Genomic DNA, 19,547 nt, shown 5'->3' with positions numbered 1-19,547 from the left:
GGCAGCACCACCCTTGGCTCGGGTGCCCCCACATCTCCCCTGTCACCCACTCCCAGCCCAGGGATGTTGTCCCCTGCCATAGCTCCTACCCCTGTTTACAGAAGGATCCCCAGTGTCACACATTTCACCACGCACAGAACAGTGTTGTCCCCAGTGTCAGGCTGTTGCAGCCCTTGCTTGTTCTCTGGGCCATGGGGATCCCACTTTTTGGTGTGGGGGGGGTCTCTGCTTATTTCTGTCACCCCTTGGCAGCAGGAGCTGTGACTGGGGCTCAGAGCTTTTTCTTGTCATGTCTAGGCTGCACTGAAAAAATACCAGACAGAGCAGAGGAGCAAGGGGGACTCACTCGACAAGTGCCAGGCAGAGCTGAAGAAACTTCGGAAGAAGAGCCAAGGCAGCAAGAACCCCCAGAAGTACTCAGACAAGGAGCTGCAGGTAGGACCCTGGGCAGGGGGATATGAGAATCTCGGGTGGGGACACACGAGCGTTGTCCCTGGGCTGGCAGCAGGTCCTCGGTGCTGCACGGTGGAGGTGGCCGAGCTCTCCCGAGCGTTTAGATAACGACTTGCTGCTCTCTTTGGAGGAAGGGCCCAGCAGAACTCGGGGTTCTGGTGGGGTGTGGGAGGTGTGGAGAGGGAGGGGGTGGCAGCCAGCGGTGGAACAGGCTGTTCTCATGGCCACCGTGGTGCAGAGTGGGGGCTGCGAGCTCAGCAGATGTGCTGGGCGTGCGCCGAGGCCTAACCCTGCCCAACCCGCCGCTGCCGGTGCTCCTTACCTTTCTGCTTCATGAATGAAACCCAGGGGATCGTTAATTTCTGTTGTGCCCGAGCCATCGTCCTCTGGGCGGTGTTGTGCTGGCGTGTTTGCCGTGCCGGGTGCCCCTTCCCTGCGGCGGGGGCGGCCGCGGGGCGGGGGCGGCCGCGGTGAATCACCGCGGTGTGACGGCGCGTGGGCTCCCGCACCCACCTCCTCGGGGGGCTGGGGTCCCTCACGGCACCTGCCGGGGGCTGTGCTGCGGGGTGAGGCGTTGGGATTCCCTGCAGAGGGGCAGTCGGGTCTGGGGTCTCGCTGAGGAGCACCCAAGGCGGGTCCTGGCGGTGCCAGCACGTGCCGAGGGGCCGATGGATTCGCAGCGGGACTTCGCGTCGCCTGCGCTCTGCAACCTTCGCTTTGAGCTGTGCCCGGAGCACGGCCCGTCCTGGCAAACTCTGTGGGATAACTGATGCACCATCGTGCCCTGGCTGACAGCCGGGTGCTGCTGGGAGTTGAGGTGGTGAATGATGGCAGCACGAGTAGTGCTTGGAAAGGGGAGAGTGAAACCTGAATCCAGGAGTTACCGAGTGTCGTCTCGAGGCGTGGGAGTGTGTGTTGTGTTGGGACCAGGGTGTGTTTCTGCAGGTGCCACGGGCAGTGACATGTCAGTGATCCCTGTGTGCTGAAGGGGGTCTGAACGTCAGTGGCACTTTGCTTGTGGGGGTGAATTTAATGTCATTTAGTCACCGGCAGAGCGTTACGGGGAGGGCTGTGCTGGGAAAGTGGCATTCCCAATTGCACTGAAATTTGGGAAATGGTGGTGTGAATCAGTACAAGTACTGGAGGAGGGAAACATACCCGCTGTCGTCGCTTGGGGTGTGGGTCCTGTGTGGAGCCCCAGCACTGGGAGGTGCTGCAGTGGGGCTGGGAGGTGCTGCAGTGGGGCTGGAAGGTGCTGGCACAGCACAGCTCTGTGTCCAGCCCACTGAGGGGGGGCTGGTGTGTTCTCCAGAGCTGAGCAGCTCAAACCACTTCTGAGCGTGGCGTCTCCACAAGCCCCGGCTCCGAAATTCCTGCTGAGCGAGAAAAGCCCTGTCAGGCACCGAGCTCAGCGTGGGGGACATGGGGATCAAACCTCTGCTCCCTTTCACTTGCTGATGGGGACAACAGAGCAGAAGCGCTGCCAGAGCCAGCCCTCTGCTGCCAAACCCCCCGGGCAGCCAGCGGGCAGGGATCCCCATCCCACACCCGGAGGAGGAGGAGGGAATCCATCACAGGCTGGGCTGTGTGCAGCTGGGAGAGGAGGGTGGGCTGAGCCTCCCGCTGTGATGTGGCAGGGATGGGATAGTCCTGTTAGCACAGCTCTTTGGGCAGGGAAACAGGATCAGGCACTCATTCCCTTTAATCTTCCAGCAGTAAGTGTTTAGGAAGCGCTTATCTCTGAAAAAGCCTTATGATGGCTTTTGAGCTTAGAGAGCTATGAGACCCTTCCAGCTCAGAATATTCTGTGATTTTGTGACTGCCCAGCTGTGCACAGTGGGGGTTTGCTTTCCTTTAGATCAAAATACAAAGTTAAAATTGCTGGATTCAGCCAAGAGGGCAGTCCCCCTCTGCTCTCCACTGCCTGCAGAGCTGGTGTTTCCTTAACAGAAAAGGAGAGTGTTTTGGGCCACCCTCGATGCTGCTCTTACCTCTGCCTGGGCATCAGAGAGCAGAGGGATTGCAGCAAGGGGAGTCCAGTGGGCACTGGCCCGAGGAGGGAGCCTTGTGTGGGGCTTTGTGGGGTTGGAACTGGGCTCTGAGTGGATCAGGAACATCTGCAAAGCTTTGTGGGGCTTTGCTCCACAAAAGTCTTTCTCATCCTGGTTAAAGCAGAGCCCCAGGCAGCTCCCCCTCTGCGTGGTGCTCAGTCTGTTGGGCTGGCCCAAAGCCACCCCTGTGGCCGCTTGCCAAACCCCTGGTGCCGTCCTCAAAGCTGCTGGAGGCACCTTGTGACGCTTTTGGGATGCTGATGGCTGCACCAGGCTGGTGCCTGGGGACCACAGGCGGCTCAGCCACGGCTGGATGGAGCTCTCCTGATGGGCTGGGGCTGGTTACTTGTCTCATCGTGGGAGAAGCTGCTGTTGATGGAAACGTCCTGGTAGCTGCATCAGTCACCTCCTTCAATACAGCAACAACATCTCGCTCTTCTGAGGACTCATGCACATAAGCTGCTCCAGCAGCCAGGAGTCTGATGCTCTGTCATCATCTTTCTTCATATTTAATGCTCCAGGAAGCAGAATTGCTCCTTTCTGCCTCTTCACCACTTGTTGAGTGACCACATCCTGTCATCGCCTGGCAGCGAGACGGGTGGGTGGGACACGTGTGGGAGGAGCAGCAGTGGCAGTGCTGTCCTGCAGGGAGCTCCAGGGCCTGCTTTATGTAACATCCCTCAAGGTGAGAGGAGATTTGGGGCCATCCAGGCTCTGCTTTGCTGAGTGGCAGAGGACACCCCTTGTCTGGGCTGGGACAGCGGTGTGGCTCTGGCTCCACATTCTGCTGGATCAATCAGAGAGCCAAGTAAAACAGCCCAAATGTCTCCCCTCTTACTCTTTAATTCAGATTTTACCCCCTTGTAAAGAAATAAATGCTGAAGTTCAGCAGGGATTTATCCCATGGCTGGTGAGCAGGAGCTTTGGAGCAGGGGGGTTGAGGAGGTGTGATGCTCAGGGACTCTTGCAGGAGGCTTCTCCTGAGCTGCATCAGCCCCTCCTTGCATGGGGAGAGCTGATCCAGCCTTGCCTGCACATCCCACCTCATCCAGCCACTCTCTTGTGCTGATTTTGTGGAGTTTCAGGGATGAGGACGAGTGTTGCAGCATTAAATGGCTGAGGAGTTAAAACACCTCGTGGTTTGCAGTGCAGACAGCTCCCGTAGCTCTGAAGCAGCTCCCAGTGCCATTAGGCTGCAGGAGTGATCCTGCAGCTCCCCAGCCCTGCCTGTCAGGGTCAGGGCCATGCTGTGGTTGGGGGTTGCTGCTGCTGAACGCTGCATTAAGCCAGGCTTTTGTTCCTTATGAATCAGTCGCGAGCTGCTGCTCCGCACGAGGGCTGAGGGCTGAGACAGCCGCCTGCCTCGCATGGCTCATCTTCCTCGAGGAGTGACTGAGATGGGGCTCTGACCTGTGCTGAAAACCGGGAGAGCAAACCAATCCCATTCACTTCATGTCTTTGATGAAGAAGAATGAAAACAATATTAAGATTAAACAATCACCGAGGAAGCTCAAGTGCTGTAATTTCATTAAAGGCTGGTTGTGATCAAGCCATGAAATCAAGGTCATGATGGGTTTGGGACCTGGATTGAATCAGCAGCTCAGCAATGAAGTTATGTTGCTTCAAATTATTTATCAAATCTTATTAGTGCTGTGAGCAATTGGATTTCTGCACCGTCCTGAGACAAAGTGGTTGTAATTCAGCCTAAACAGCAAAGCTGAGGCTGGGTGTTTGTGGTGAAAAGCTGTACCTGACCTGAGTGACAGTGGGTGACCCTGTGGGGGCTGAGCTCAGCCTCTGCCCTGATCTCTCTTTTGCCCACACCTGTCCTTGCTCCTGTGGGAATATTTTAAGCGTTAAATACCACTGTACCAAATAACCTGGGGGAATTTATGAACTTCTGTCATTGAAACCTCATTTGGATATTCCCATCAGGAGAAGTAATTTTAGGTGTAGGTCAGGAAGCTCTAACTGACACAAAGTTTGCACAAACCAGGTTAGGAGGTTTATGTGAAAGTCAGATAGAGAAGGACTCTAAAAGCTCAGCGGTCCAGGTGATTCTCTCCAGGTTGGATTAGGATTTAGGCTGGGGGAGGGCGTGTGCCCAAACCCAGCAAGAGAAGAGAAGGCTCTGAGCAAACCTCAGAGTCCCTTCCAGTGCCTAAAGGGGCTTCAAGATTGCTGAGAGGGACCTGGGACAAGGCATGGAGTGCTAGGACAAGGGGGAATGGTTTCCCACTGCCAGAGGGCAGGGTTGGATTGGATATTGGGGAGACATTCTTCCCTGTGAGGGTGGGCAGGCCCTGGCACAGGTTGCCCAGAGAAGCTGTGGCTGCCCTATCCCTGGAAGTGTTCCCTGGAAGTGCCTGTGCAGCTCAGAGCTGTGTCTGATGAGCATTTTGGTACCAAACCCTGTGCACTGAGCTGCTGCTCCGGGGTGTTCCCGTATGGAGGGAGTGTTTGGAGCAGCTGCTGGTGAAGCCCCCGCAGAGCTGGCTGGAGCCAGTGCTTCCCTGCTGCTTTGCTCCCTGAGTTTTATGTAATGTCACATGTGTGCGTGGCTGGTGCTGAGCGGGAGCGGGGAAGGGATGTGCCCAGTGAGCAGATGTGTGAGACAGGGACCATAACGAGGGGAGACAGCCCTTCTCGGGGGAGGAAGGCAGGCTGGTGTCCTTGGAGCACGGGGACTCTTGGGGTTGGCTCCCCAGGATCCGCTCTGCGTTGTCCATCACCTTGGATAACCATCAGCAGCTGTGTCCCAGCGGCCAGCGCAGGCTTTGGCTGGAGCGGGAGCGGGGAGGCTGCTGGGCAGCACGGCAGGGGCAGTGCAGGGAGATGTCAGTGCCTGGGCAGGGCAGGGGGAGGTTGTCCTCTCCCTGGGGAAGGTGCAGGGCTCCAGGGTGCCCATGTGGTTCTGGGGGGAGGGTCCTGTGGCTCTGGGGGGTCTGCCAGCTTCCCTGCAAGGAGCAGTTTCTGGGAATGAGGGAAAGCTGTCGGGGCTGAGGATCCCTGGCTGGTTGTTCTCCTCACTTTTGGCTCTATGCCATGGTAGGGTTTCAGCTCACTTGCCTTGTTCCCCAGCTCAGATGCTCTTGCCCTGCTAATCAGCCTAACTTCTTTTTTATTTTATCCCATTACTTTCTAGCTATTCTCCCTCGTGGTTCCCTAAATAAATCCTCCCTTTTCTCTGTGTTTACTCCTTCCAGGTATTTCAGCCTGCTGCATCGATCCAGCACGGCTCAGAGTCCTCTTGCTTCCCTGACCTTTTCTTTTGTCTTTTTCCACTGCTCTGTGCCACTGATCCTGAGCAATCCCTCCTGGGGATCACCGGCTGGAGCTGGTGCGGTGGCACAGTCCCTTCCTGCTCTGCATCCCTCTTGGTGCAGGACAGAAGCATGCCCACCATGTGTTCCCCTTGGCTTTCTGGCCCCAAAACTCAGCATTGTGGTGCCCTGGCAGCCCAAACTGTGGTGTACTGGTGACCCCAAGGCAGCTTCTTCCTGCTTGTTCCTGGGCCCAGTCCTTCTCTCAGCCTGATTAGTGCTGGATGCATCCAATCACCAAGAAGGGTCTGCAGTGATGATTGCTGCGGTGGGGCTCAGCATTGCCCTGGGCTCATATTCCCAGCCAGTTTGCCCGTTCCAGGCTGGGATGGAACAGTCTGAACTGATTTCCCAGTCGGGATGGGGTTATCAAAGGCTCGGCGGGAGCGCCGTGATGATGGTGCTGCTCTACCTGCTCTGACAGCAGCGTGTGCTTGAAAGCAGCTCGGGTCTTGACATTTCCCAGCTGCTCTTTGATCTTCACGCCCCTGGATCTGTCGCTGTGGTGTTGGGAAGGTGTCAGCAGCACGGCAGGGCTGTGTGTGCCCTGCCTGTCTGTGCCGGGGCCGGCAGCAGCCGCTCGAGCTGGGCCTTGGCAGCAGCTCCTTTCCTTCCCACCCCCTCGTGTTCCTGATTCTCTGCCTGACTCTGGGGGTCACTCGGTTGGGCTGCAGGGTGGAGGTTGCCCAGGGTGGTCAAGCATTGCTCGTGTGCCGGGGCGCTGGGGGGGTCCCTGGCTGAGCCCCCACGGCTGGGGGTCCACCCCAGCACCAGGCAGGGGCCCTGGCTCTGCCAGACCTGTGTCGGGCAGCATCTTGTGCCAGAGCCTCTGCCCGGCACCGCCACGTGCTGACATTGCTAATTAGGTCAGCGGCTCCCGCGAATTGGAAGTGGATGCGGGAGGCGGGGGGGGACGGGGGAGTTATTTGAGGCCTCTCCAACCTAGAAACCCAGAAAAGATTTTCTGGGGCTGTTGGGTGGCTCCAGTGTTTGCTCTGGCCTTGGGCACAGCCATGACCACTGCTGTGGCTGGTTCCCTGCCTGCTCGGGTCATAAATTGGGTTTTTTTTTCCTTCTTTAAACTGGGAATTTTATTTAGATGATGCTTAAAATGTGAATTTGAAGCTGACAACCTAAATCAAGGTCTCAATTTACAATGCAGCACTTGAGTGGTGCTTGTTGGGGAGGGCCTTGGAAAGGCTGCTGCAGAGCCTGAGTGCACCAAGGCTGGGGGGAAGCACCTTCCCCCAGCCCTTGCTTGGAGTATCAGTTCGTGCCAAGCTGACAGAGGTGTTTGGCTGGGGCTCAAAACGTGGGGTGGCTGCAAGTTCCCCCCGTTCCTGGGGAGTGGAGACATGAGCAGCAGCCCTGAGTCCTGGTGGGCACCTGGCTGCAGGTGAAGCCTGAAGCTCCTAGTTAAGCCAGAGCCTCTCCGTCGAGTACGGTCCTGTGGTTTTTACACTGTGCTTTGTGTGTGACTTTTCCCCCTGTGCATCTGGCACCTCTGATGGGGTTTTTATTTAAATTTACCTTTCTGGGCATTATCTGAAAGCTCCCTGTTGTTCTGAGCAAACCCAAACTGAAAAGCCCCTCGTGAACAAGGAGCGTCGCTCGCCATTTTGTAATGGAATAACGAGTAAAATCGAGGCTCTGGGTAAATCAATGGCACACGGAGCATATTTACATAAAGTATATAAAGCTCTGAGTACTAAGTTTAGAGCGTGGGCTCTGTGCTCGCAAAGCGGCGTGTTCCGACTGGCTGAGCTGTTGAGACAAGCCTTTCCTCAGCTGAGGAATTAGCAGGATCCTTGCAAAACCAGCCTGCAAGCAGGGATGTAAATAAAGCTTGTACCTGCATATTTAAATCATGGTTAGAACTGAAGCTCTCACGTTGCTAAGATAAGGGTTTCTCCCTGTGTTGTGGTGTGTTTGGGCTGGAGCTGTGCCCGCCTGCCGTGCCAGGGCATGGCAGTGGCTGACCTGGGGATGGTGTTCCTCCAGGGAATGGTGGCGGGATGGGCCTTGTGCTGCTGAACCAAATTAGCTGGAGCTGGACTCATTTCAGTCCTCACCTTCTCGTTCTTTATGGCCCAGTTAGTAAATTAAGCAGGATGAGTCTGGGGGGTCGGGGTCTGTGTGTACTCCCATGCTCCTGCTATTTCAGGGTTGTGCTGTGCTTCCTTTCAGAAACGGGGCCCTGCAGGGGTTGGGAGCGTCGTCCTGGTGCTTCCCTTGGGACAGGAACTTTCTGGGGAGCTGTGTGTGGGGACAGCAGTGCTCGATCCGTCCCGGGTGTGGCAGAGCTGCGATGGAGGAGCTGGAGCACCAGACCCTGGGGAAGCTGGGGGCTCTCTGGGCTGGCACTGGGGGCATCCATCCCCCTGGCTCCCATCACCACTGCCATGCTGACGCCTCTGGGCTCTGTCCCTGTGCTGTTCCCAGCTAATAATACCCGGGAGGAGGCGGCGTGCTGCTGTCCCGAGCCCACTGCGGGAGCGCTGCCTTCCCGAGCGCATCCTCCCCCTGCTCCCGCCCCCGGCCTGGCCGGGGCTGCTGCCGCCCCCTCCCTGTGTCCTGCCGGCCCAGTTGCCACCAGCTTTCCATACCTCTGCTTGGGGGTGACGCCACAACCTCCACCATTTTCTCTCCTGTGCCCAGTGGCACCAGCTCAGTTCCCCTCACTTCTGTTCCTTGACTGCAGGCATCTGCACTGGATTTTCTGATTTTGGGAGGGGGGGAAGGAACTCTCCTGGAAACAGGGTTGGTTGTTGCAAACTGGGTTTTTAACCTATTTCCCCCACCTGTGTTGGTGCACGTGGGGGGACCTAAAACCTGCTGGATCTGGCCCAAGCCCTGCACAGGATTTGCTCTTGGGGGGAGGCTCAGAGCAGGGTGGGAACAGGACCAGGTCCAGCTCCGAAATAATACCCCTTTGAAGTCTGGGATGTCACTGAATCTCATTGCTTTTGTTGGTTTGCTCCATTTTATGTGTCTGCTAATAAATATTGTAGCGTGCTAAAAATAACTGATAACCGTGAAGAAAGCAGCAAAGATGCTTTGGGCCCTGAATTTCCACTTTAATTCCTGTCTTGAAGCTCAGGCTGCCTGAAGTAGGTCCAGCCCTGCCTGGGCTTGGGGTTTGGTTGTGGCTTTCCAGCTTGGTGCTGCCATCCCAGGGAAGAGCCGGTGCCAAGGAGGTGTCACAGGGCAGGGCAGCAATGGGTGGGTGACAGATGCTGCTCTCCTGGTGCCACACCACAGGTGGGAAGCTCCTTGCAGTGGAGCTGGGGGCATCCAAAGGGCTGCAGGGAGGAGAAAGCGGCCAGGTTGGGGAGCTGTGCTGGTGGTGCTCGGGGGTGCTGGTGGAACTCTGCAGTCCCACAGTCCCCTGTGCCACGTTCCCATCTCCCAGGGCAAAGCAGCCATGTCCCCCAGCCCCGTGTGCCAGCGCTGGCAAAGCTTGGCATGGCATAGCCGTGCTGGCACACGGCACGCAGGGAGAGCAGGAGCCAGCGGAGGAGCCTCTGGCTGCCGCATTTGTGGAATCTCTGCCTGGCACTGGCAGGGCCACAGCGTCTGCCAGCCCTGGGGTGGGCAGCTGGGAATAGCCACCCTGGCAGTCCTCATCAGGAGGTCCTGTGCCAGCGTGCGGCACTGCCCTGGCACTGGCCCTGCCTCCCAGTGGCTGACTGGCAAACGCAGGCGGAAGGCACTGATGGTAGTTTTAGCATCACCGGTGGTTGTGTGTGTTGGAGGGTGCCATCCCGCCGCAGCCCCCCGTTCCCAGCAGCACAGCCCTGCCCAGCCGGCGATGGACAGCAGGCGGGGATTCCTCACGGGCAGCAGGGGAGGGGGCTGGGGGCGTTCAGCCTGGGCCGGGAGCCGCGGCGCTTTGTGCGCTGGCAGGGGCGAGCCGGGGGCTGCGGGGGCCGCTGCCAGGGCCGGGCCATCGGGGCAGCCCCCCCGGCCCCCGCGGGCGCCTCCGAGCCCGTTTGGTGAGCGGGCGGCCACGCGGGTACGGCTCGTCCCGGCAGCCCACGAGCTGAGTCAGCGCCTCTGCGTGGGGGGCTCCGATGAGTAAGGGCGGGTTGGAGGGGCTGTGCAGGCGCATGTGTGCGTGTCCTGCTCTGGGGGGGGCTCCCTGCCTGCTGCCCCCATCGCTGGCCCCTCTCCGCGGATGCTGCAGCACCCCCTGCCCCGTGCTCGGTGGGCAGCGGTGACGGCAGCCCCCTCCCCGCTCCTCTCCCCCTTCTAGTACATCGAAGCCATCAGCAACAAGCAAGGGGAGCTGGAAAACTACGTCTCCGATGGCTACAAGACAGCTCTGACGGAAGAGAGGAGACGGTTCTGCTTCCTGGTGGAGAAGCAGTGCGCGGTGGCCAAGAGTGCCATCACCTACCACGCCAAGGTGAGCCGCACCCACGGGGGCCGTCCCGGCTGCCCCGTCCCCGGGGGGATGCTCCCATCTCAAGCTGCTGCCTGTAGAACAGGCTGATATTCCACAAGCCAAAACTGGTGCAGCTGCTGCAGCTCAAGGGACGGGGGGAATGACGGACCAGCAGGTGAACCACAGGCAAGATGCCCCAGCAGGAACAGCTGCTCCTAATCCCTCTTGCCTGTGGCTGCCTGGGCCAAGGGCTGGGAAGCGGCAGCATCCCATATTGGCCCAGAGCAGAATCCATCCGGACGAGGGCTGGGAACGCCAGTGCTGCTCCTGCAGCCTCGTGCTCCCGTTCTGGTTGTTCCCCAGCACCGCCCTCCGTGGCTCACAGCAGCCATCTGTCACTGCCACGCTTGGCACCGGGAGCAGGAGAGGGAGTTGGGATTAGTCAGTGCTGTCCTCGCGCTGCGCCGCGGGAAGGATCCACGCTTGGCACGGCGAGCGTAGTGCAGGAGGGAAAAACATCCCCCCGGGGCCGGGGGTCAGCAGGCACGAGCCAAAAACTTGTTGCTGCAGCAGCACACGGAGGGTGATTTTGCTGGAGGGACTTTGCAGGTGGTTTGTCCAGAGTTATGGTGGGTGTCCAGGTAAAAACTCCATCCCACTGTTCCCTGTGGCTCCTGGAGGGTCCCAAGGCCATGCCAAGGCTGGAGCTGCTGGGACATACTGGGGAAATGTGCTGGGACTTTGAAATTACCCCCCTTAGTGGGGTTTTGATACACAGGGAACAAGTTGTCTCCAGGTGAAGTCAGGCAGAAGGGTCAGGTCACCCTCTGCTGTAGTTGGGGAGTGACCTCAGGGGGTTTGGGAATCTTTCTCCTCAGTCACACGATGGGATGCTGGTACATCCTGGGAGAATAAGGACAAGTTCAGCTCCATCTTTCCCCCCTTGGCTTGGAGCAGGGCAGCAGGTGGCTGCTGGTCCTGCCACAGGCAGGGAGCAGTGAGTTTGGGTGCGGTGAGGGGAGCTGGAGGCTGTCAGGGCTGAGCACCCAAAAAATGCCGCTCATCCCTTGGGATGTGGGCACAGCAGGGAGCATGGCCTGTGCCCTGCCAAGCCTTTGGGCAGGCTTTAGTTCTTGTTCCACACAGAGCCCAGGGCCGTGCCCAGCTCCCTACAGCCTGCAGATGCTGCACACAGGATGTCTCGGAATAATCCAGGGAGATGCATTACCTTTTCCTTCCCTCCTTCCCCTTTTCCATGACACCTCCCTGGCTCAGCTGCCATCAGAGCCTGGGAGCAGGATGTCCCTGTGTGTTATCTTGCCCATGCCATGCACAGAGCTGTTGATCAGTCCCGCATCCGCTCAGCCATGGATCCATGTGGAGCTGCCCAGGGAGCAGGACAGAGCTGGAGCGTTTTTCCTCATGCTGTGCCTTCACCCCTTGTTTTCCTCTTGCAGGGGAAGGAGATGCTGACACAGAAGCTGCCGCTGTGGCAGCAGTCCTGCTCGGATCCCAACAAGATCCCGGACCGCGCCATACAGCTGATGCAGCAGATGGCTGCCAGCAGCAATGGCACCATTATGCCCAGCCCTCTGTCCACATCCAAGTCCAACCTCATCATCTCTGACCCCATCCCTGGTGCCAAACCTCTCCCTGTCCCCCCGGAGCTGGCACCTTTTGTAGGAGTAAGTATCTCCGTGGTGGAAGCTGTCCTGCCCTTGTGAGCAAAGCCGGAGGGACGAGCCCGGGCCTGTCACCGCTGTCCTCGGCAAGTGGCCTTTGGATGGGCTGTCACTGACCCGCAGGGATGGGCAGCTCCATGCATGTGCCATCCTGGGATGTGGGAAGGAGCCTGGCGTGGGGATGGGCAGCCTGTCCCATCCCATCCCATCCCACTGGGGTTGCCGAGCTCTGGGGGGACAGGGGCTCCCAGGGGTGATTTGGGGAACCCACGAGCTGGACTTGCCTGGCAAGGCTGGTCCCAGTTGTTAGGCTGGTCCCAGAGCTGTGGGACTAAATTGGGTACCCCAGTAACTGTGAGAGAATGCCCCTGGAGTGACCCCTGGGATGCAACACCCTTCAGAAGAGGGTCTCCCCCGTGATGTGGGGGCACGAGCCGAGCAGTAGAGCTCAGGAGGCGCAAGGCAGCTCAGAGCAGTAAAATACCCTGGAGGTGACCCCACTGCTCCCACTGAGCACTGTGTTTTGGGTGGGGAGCTAAACCAAACAGGCTGAAGCTCTGATCTGCCCCGTCCCCCGAGCTGTGCTGGGATACCTAACGGAGACACTCCCCGTGTTCCCCTCCCCTCCTCTCTCCGTAGCGCATGTCGGCGCAGGAGGCCGTGCCGGTCATGAACGGAGTCTCCGGCTCGGACAGCGACGGGTACAACCACTGGTCTGAGATGAAGCCAGCACAGCCCAAATCTTTATCTCCTCCCCAGCCTCAGAAGCAGCTGAGTGACTCTTACTCCAATACACTCCCAGTTCGCAAAAACGTGCCACCGAAAAACAGCTACGCCTCAGGTGAGGCCCCGTCCTCCCCTCGGGGGGCTGCTGGGGGGCCTGGGTCCGGCTGTGCCAGCTATGCCAGCTGGTGCTCAAGGAGAGGTTGGCAGGAACCACCTACAGCCATGGTGGGGACGGTTATCAGGAATGCTGGTGGTGATGGGGCAGTGGCTGACAGCATCCCCCTGGTGTCAAATGCTGCCTGTCCCTCGTGAGCTGGCGCTTAGCAAGTGATGGAACTGGGCTCTGCCATGGGGATTCACAGGATTTCCAGGAGGAAAATCTTGTGGAATCTGGCACAGGGAGGCTTCTCCCTTTGCTGCAGCTGGTGGGCGATGCCAAGAGTCTGAACCTGTTTGTTCAGGGGGAAGGTGTGAGCCACACTGAATTAAGGGCTGAATTGAGGAAGGATTGGGATCTGTCCTGTGCCTGGGTATGGCCGTGGGCTCAAGGACTTGGGGCACTTACTGGTCTCTGTCCCCTCTAGCTGAAAACAAGACACTGCCACGCTCCAGCTCCATGGCGGCCGGGCTCGAGAGGAACGGCAGGACGAGGGTTCAGGCCATTTTCTCTCACGCTGCCGGGGATAACAGCACCCTCCTGAGCTTCAAGGAGGGCGACCTCATCACACTGCTGGTCCCAGAGGCCCGGGACGGCTGGCACTACGGAGAGAGCGAGAAAACCAAAATGTGAGTGTTGGGGGGTGTCCTCAGGGGCAGCCTCGTCTGGATCCTGCGTGGATAAACCTTTGGAGTCACCCCTGCCTTTGCCTTTCAGGAGGGGCTGGTTTCCTTTCTCCTACACGCGGGTCCTCGACAACGATGGCAGCGAGCGGGTCCACACCAGGTAGGAGTATGGTGCCAGGGGGCCCCTGTGCCTCCTCCAGGATGGCCTTGTGGACTTGGGGTGGGAGTTAGGAATTATTTAGGAGTTCTTGTTAGAAGTAACTCCCAGCACGGGCAGGTGGTCGCTGGCTCGAGGTGGATTTTGCCATTGGGGGGCCTGCCACGGGTGGGCGAGTGGCCTGGGGGTCTCTGCACGGCGGGGGCTGGTGCTGATGCCTCTGCTCTGGCTCTCCCCCTAGCCTGCAGCAAGGGAAGAGCAGCAGCACCGGCAACCTGCTGGACAAGGACGACATCGCCATCCCGCCCCCCGACTACGGCATGGCCTCCCAGGCCTTCCCGGCGCAGGGCGGCAACGCCTTCAAACAACGACCGTACAGCGTGGCCGTGCCCGCCTTCTCCCAGGTGAGCCTGCACCACCGGGGCTGCTCCTGCGCCGGGGGGGGCCTTCTGGAGGTGGGGGATGCTGGAGCGAATCCCTGGCCGTGGTCCCTGGCCGTGGTGCCTGGGGGTCTGCAGCGTCCCCGTCCCGCCCGGATGGGACGTGCGGGAGCGCGTTCCCGGTCCCGGCGTGCTGCGGATGCGTGGGGGTGCTGGAGGGCGGCTCTCCAACCTCTGTTCGTTGTTTTAGGACTACCTAATGCCCTATGGGTGTGCAATTAAAGACTATTCCAGTGGCCTCTGCCAAGCACCCTCCGCTCACTACAAGCCTTACGCTAGGTCGACAGCTGTAAGTCCAACGCACGCAATGTTTCCCTTGGGATTTACGGCACTTTGGCTGGTTTTTGCCTGGTGGCCCACGTGCCTTGCCTGGGGCCCTGCTCCTGCCTCCCAGCTCTCCTGGGGAAAAGGGACGAGGGCTGCAGGGAGGCAGCAAGAGAGAAGAGCTGTGGATGGGGGGAGATGGGCAAGGCACGGGGGGCAATGGCACAAAACGGCCCCGTAAACCCCCAAAGGACAACACTTGCTGACTCCATGGGAGTCCCCCACCAGAAACAGGCTGCTCACAGGCAGCTGGAAGCGTTTTCTCTGGTACATGCCAATTCAAGCCGGTGACAATCCCATGGTGGGGCTGGGGCAGACCCCAGCCAGGGCTCTGGAAGGTGTCCAAAGAGAGCTCAGGGCTTCTCAGATAATGAGCTAGGGAGGATGGACATGTAGATGGGATCAGCCTAACCCAGGGGCCACTGGTGTAGTGGAGCTATCCCACCAAATGAGCATGTGGGATGAGCCACACTGGCATCATGTGCCAGCAGGTGGGGAGAGGATGAGGAGGGGGAGAGATGGCCACTCAGCACCTGACCCTTCAACAGTGTGCTCCAGCTGGGGTCTGGTCCTCTCTGCAGGGAGTGGGGTGGAAGCACAGCCCCACTTCTTGCTGTTTGCGGGGTTTTCCTGGCAAGATTTGCTGCTGGGACTGGATTTTGTGACTGAGAGCATTCCTGGGACAGTGGGAAGGTGGGTCTCTGATCCCTGGTGCGTGGTCAGTGACTCCCACTCCTTCCTGCAGTGATCCTGTGTTTGTAATGGAGAGCAGAGCTGCTCCACTCATCCCATGGCAGGTCTTCACTCAGGAGGGATGTCTTTAAGGGATGTTCTCCAAGCTCAGTTCCCTTCAGTCCCTCCCTAAAGCCCGTCCAGCACCGGCTGAAGGAGAAAATGGTCCAAAACCCTGTGGGTTTCTGGTGGGAGTTAATACAGACAAACCCTCTTTTCACAGAACATTTCACTGGTGTCTTAAAACTTGTTCAGTCCCTTTCCAAGTGTTTGGCATCTCGGAAGCAGATGGAGCTGAGTTTCACGGAAGGGCTGGGCAGGGCAGAGCAGAGCAGGGCTCTCCCAGCTGCCTTTTTCCTGTGTCTGCTCAGATAAATTCTGCAGAGAGTGGTGCAACTTCACTCCCTGCTGTCTGAATCCCACTCCAACCATCTCCATATCTCCCTTTCCTCTCCAAATGCATCGGCTCTCGGCCCCGGCGTCCCTGGGTCCTGATGCACTTTGGTCTGTTCGTGACCCTCCGGTGGCACCTGAACAGGCACAGCCCACATCCCCCCTCACTGTGCTTCCTCCCTCCTCTCTGCAGGGTCTCGATGACTACGGGACGAGGTCTGTCAGCAGGTAAGATGTCACCTTCCTGTCACATTCCCTGTAGGCTGTTGGTGTTGGCTGCGGGGGAAGCCGTGAGGCCGTGTCCCCATGGGGGTCCCTGCACGGGCTCCCCGGGTACTGGCAGTGGCTGGGATGGGGCCAGCAGTGGGGAACACAGTGCAGGTGTCATCTGTGAGCGTGGAGGGACCCGGGGAGGGCAGGTCCCAGGGCCAGCCCTGGTGTCCCCAGCCTCGTGCTCCTCCAGAGAGTCCTGTCTCCCCGACCTCCTCCGGGCCTGCCCCTGGATAACGAGGCCACGGAGAGCGCGCGCTCTCAGGGTCTTTCCGTGGCACCTTCCCCGTCCCCTCTGCCTCGGTGCTGCCCCGTCTCGCTCTGGGGGTTAAGCCCACAGCCGTGGCTGGGGTGGAGGTGTCCGTGATGGGATCCCATGGCGGGGTCCCCGCGGTGCCGGGTGGGAGTTGTGCTCCCGGCACGGTGCAGCCTCGCCGGCGGTCCCGGCCACTCTGGCATCTCTGTGCTTTGTTCCGCAGCGGCAGTGGCAGTTTGGTATCAACGGTGTGAGGACACCCGGGCTCGCGGCGGCCCCTTGCTGCTTGGAAGAGCTTTCTGCTTCTTTTCCCCCCCCTTTTTCTTTCCTTCCCTTTCGTTTCTCTTTCTCTACTTCTTTTGGATTTGAAACTCTCGTGATCTTCAAGGAAACCATGGTGCTTCTCACCCCTCCCTGGTGTTCACAGTGCCCTTGTTTCTGAAGCCTTTTCGGAGCAGAAACTGCCTGTGCTCGCAGCCCGAGCGCAGCTGACACTTAGTGGGACCCGTTTTTGTCCTCCCGTGTGATGTTAGCGATGCACTGTCCCCCCCGGGGCCGCGCCGGCCGCCCCGCACGAGCCTGGACCAAACTCCCAGACTGGAACACATATGCATGGCCTCTGGTGTCTGTACTGTTACCGAGCATCCGGGATGCCCGCGCCCGGGATGCCGTTCCCGGAGGGGGGGCAGCGTCCCCGCGCCTCCCCCTCGGCCCGATCCGCTTCCATCCCAGCGCGGTGGCTTTGGGAGAAGCGGATGGCACAGACCCCCTGCCCCGGGGAAAGGGCTGCTTCTGGGCTGGGGTCCCGCCGGCCGTGGGAACCCCCCCGGAAGGGTTACTCCTGGTTGTTTTATAAATATATATATATATTTTTTTGTAGCAAGGTATTGTTACCTCACGTTAGGGCTGGGGGTCCGAGGACACACTCGCATCCCTGAACCGGGCCTGGGCGAGGCAGCCCCCACACTGTGCCCCACGGTGGGCTCGGCAGTGCCCAGGGGGGCTCCCACCTGGCACTGGGGTCCCGCTCCCGCGCTCGCCCGGCCCGTAGTGCCCTCCCAGTGCCCGTGGCCGTCTCCACTGCAAAGCTGTTCACGCTTTTTTCTGATGTGATTTTTAAGACCTCTGACATTGCCTGTTTACTGGGACATTGCTGGCAATAGACTCCCCCCGGACCAGTTTTTGGGTTATCTCCTCGCCTACAGGCACGTTGTTCTGAGCCCTTCCTGCATCGATGTCCGAATTTTGCTAAAGATTTTTAACACAGGATATTTCACGCTGACTGACAGAGAGTGGGGGGGAGGGGGGGAACCCACAAACCCAGCCTAGCAAAGCCTGTGTGGAGATTGTAAAGTGCTGAAAAAACTTTTTTTAAAAGCCAGAGAGAATTGTGCCCTGTACTGAGTTATTGTTTGAATAAAAGTTTTATTTATTGCATTGAGCTGGGCCTCGGTGTCTTTTTCGGCTGCCGTGCCTGTGTGCTGCCCTCACCGCCTGCATCGCCCACCGCACATTGCCATGCCGTGTTTTTTGTTCCCTGCTCCATCCCTCGGCGCGGGGCGGCCCTGGGGGGCTCCGGCTGCTGCCCGTGCTCGCTGAATTAAACAGCTTCGCTGAGCGGGAGCAGCGACAACTGTTTAAGAGCCGGCCCCCCCCCCTCTGTGAGCACCTGAGGGGGTGATGCTGCTGCTGCTCCCGCATGCCAAGGCTCCGGCTGCGCTTTCCCGGCTCTGGGAAAGCGGGGATGGCCGGCGCGGGGGGAAGGAAGCCCCCCCCTCCCTTCCGCAGCCCCGCCGTGCCCGACCCCTGCGCTCCCCAGGTGGCTCCCGGCTGGCCGTGCCCTTCCTTCCCCTCCTCGCAGCACCAGCGACTCAATAAACACGACTTTTCCTCCTTTTTCTTCTTTTTTCCTCCTGTTTCCTCTGCCTGACGTGCTGCTGCGGGGTGGCCAGCGGGCTCTGGGGCCGCCGGCTCGGAGCCTTTAAGTCTCTCCTTAACCACGACCTTCTGTTCCCGTCAAGCGTCCCGGTGTCCTCCAACGTGCCTTCTGTTTCCCTTGCAGCCCCGATGTTGAAGTGGCCAGGTTTTGAGGTGCCCCTGCCCGTAGTTAGTAAGTTGACGGTGTCGGGGGGCCGAGCCCTGGGTGCGCTGGGTCCGCGGGGCTGCGCGGGGACGGTGCCACCGCTCTGCTTCCCCCTGCACCCGTGCCCTCCATCGGTCACCGCTTGTCCCCGGCCCGGTGGCGGGAGCTCCGGGTCTCGCCGCGCTGCATCCGCTCGGCCTCTCGCTCCGCTGCCGTGGCTGCGCTTGCCGGGATGCTGAGCTGCTCCTGCGCTTCCCCCGCTGCCCGTAACCAGCCTCTTTGGTTGTAGGTCTCTGGTGCCCGTCGCCAGCCCCAGCCCGCTCTCCAGCGGGGCAGGGAACGTCCACGCTAACCTCGAGTTTTTTGAGCAGCTTTTTTTTGTTGTAGACTTGTCCCAGGAGATTCCTTGTCCTGGGAGCCTCCTCATCCTGGCCCCGGGGATGGGATGGAGGAGCTTCCCCGGGAGCCGACACCCACCTCGCTGGTACTGCAGAGCCTGGAGAGCCCCTTTCCCGTTTCTCTTTGATCCATGAGCTGGATTCCCTGGAGTTGCAGGCTCCACCCCAATGGCTCTTCTCTGCCAGCACAGAAATAGTTAAATGAGAGCCCCGGGTGACTCATCAAAGCAACTTTTCCTCTCCCTCCAGTCCTGAGAATCTATTTTGGCATCCTGGGGGGGGGGGGGAAGTGATCTAAGCTTCTGCATTAATTAGGTGGGAAATTAATTACCCTATTTTTAAGCAAAAGCCATTTATCTTTTAAGCAGAGAAAAAGTGCACGTGGAGAGGGGAGGGGTGGCAGGGAGGGGGCCTGGGGCAGACAGTGAGTGCCCGTCCCAGGGGGTTGGCGGTCCCAGCCTCTTCCTTCTGCTCTGGGAGGTGGCTGGGGACATCCCAAAGCTTTTCAGTCCAGTTGCAGATGGTAACCACGGCACTTTACCTGCCCCCACGTCTGGTGCCTCCATGGTAGGGGACTGGCCAGTGGCCCAGCTGTGGGACCCATGGGGTGGTGGGCCATGGCCACAGCTTCCACTGGGGAAAGGAGAGGGATTGTGTGGCTCCCTGGGGAGGGCTGGGGGGCACTGGGCAGGTGAGACAAGGAGGCTGCGGGGCCACAGGATGGGCAGGGAGGTGCTTGGTGGCTCCCTGCCCTGTGCAGGTTTGGACCCAATGACCCCAGGCACCTCTGACAGGCAGTAGAACCCCCAGAGCTGCCCACACCTCAGGGGAGTTAATTCCTGCTGGGAGAGCACAGAGGAGACCTCTTGATGTGGGGTAAGGATGCTCCCCATGCCAAGGCAGCCCCTGTACCCTGTCCTGGCCAAGTGATGGTGGCCAAGTGACAGGACAGTGTGGGGGACATCCCAGGTAGGTGAAACCCCAGGTTAGGCTGGTTGGGCTGGACTTGGTCTCTTGTTCTTTATCTCCCCCACTCTTGGAAATTAACTTCTCCAGAGGCAGCACAAGGCAGGGAGCTGCCAGCTCTGC

At 59.4% G+C, this 19,547-nt stretch overlaps 1 protein-coding gene across 8 annotated transcripts in view; it reads left to right on the top strand.

Annotated features, from left to right (window-relative positions):
* The window catches only part of BAIAP2 (BAI1 associated protein 2), a 39,570-nt gene that overhangs the window by 19,004 nt on the left and 1,019 nt on the right, over positions 1 to 19,547 (top strand). Inside the window, exons 6-15 of one of the 8 annotated variants that reach the window (XM_027904143.1) lie at positions 298 to 435; positions 10,083 to 10,235; positions 11,672 to 11,899; positions 12,536 to 12,737; positions 13,207 to 13,408; positions 13,497 to 13,565; positions 13,804 to 13,966; positions 14,193 to 14,291; positions 15,645 to 15,679; positions 18,040 to 18,087. In XM_027904143.1, coding sequence (XP_027759944.1) covers positions 298 to 435; positions 10,083 to 10,235; positions 11,672 to 11,899; positions 12,536 to 12,737; positions 13,207 to 13,408; positions 13,497 to 13,565; positions 13,804 to 13,966; positions 14,193 to 14,291; positions 15,645 to 15,679; positions 18,040 to 18,067 — 1,317 coding nt within the window. In that variant the 3' untranslated portion in view covers positions 18,068 to 18,087. Of the gene's footprint in view, positions 1 to 297; positions 436 to 10,082; positions 10,236 to 11,671; positions 11,900 to 12,535; positions 12,738 to 13,206; positions 13,409 to 13,496; positions 13,566 to 13,803; positions 13,967 to 14,192; positions 14,292 to 15,644; positions 15,680 to 16,200; positions 17,419 to 18,039; positions 18,088 to 19,547 lie in introns of those variants that run through there. The other 7 variants (XM_027904142.1, XM_027904146.1, XM_027904148.1 and 4 more) reach the window with 7 other exon arrangements.

Source organism: Empidonax traillii, unplaced genomic scaffold, assembly GCF_003031625.1.
Source record: "Empidonax traillii isolate 1590-97213 ecotype Southwest subspecies unplaced genomic scaffold, ASM303162v1 scaffold1015:size517714, whole genome shotgun sequence".
In the NCBI taxonomy this organism is placed as follows: Eukaryota; Metazoa; Chordata; class Aves; order Passeriformes; family Tyrannidae; genus Empidonax; species Empidonax traillii.
The sequence above is the reverse complement of the archived record's forward strand: the minus strand, read 5'-3'. Positions and strand labels throughout refer to the sequence as shown.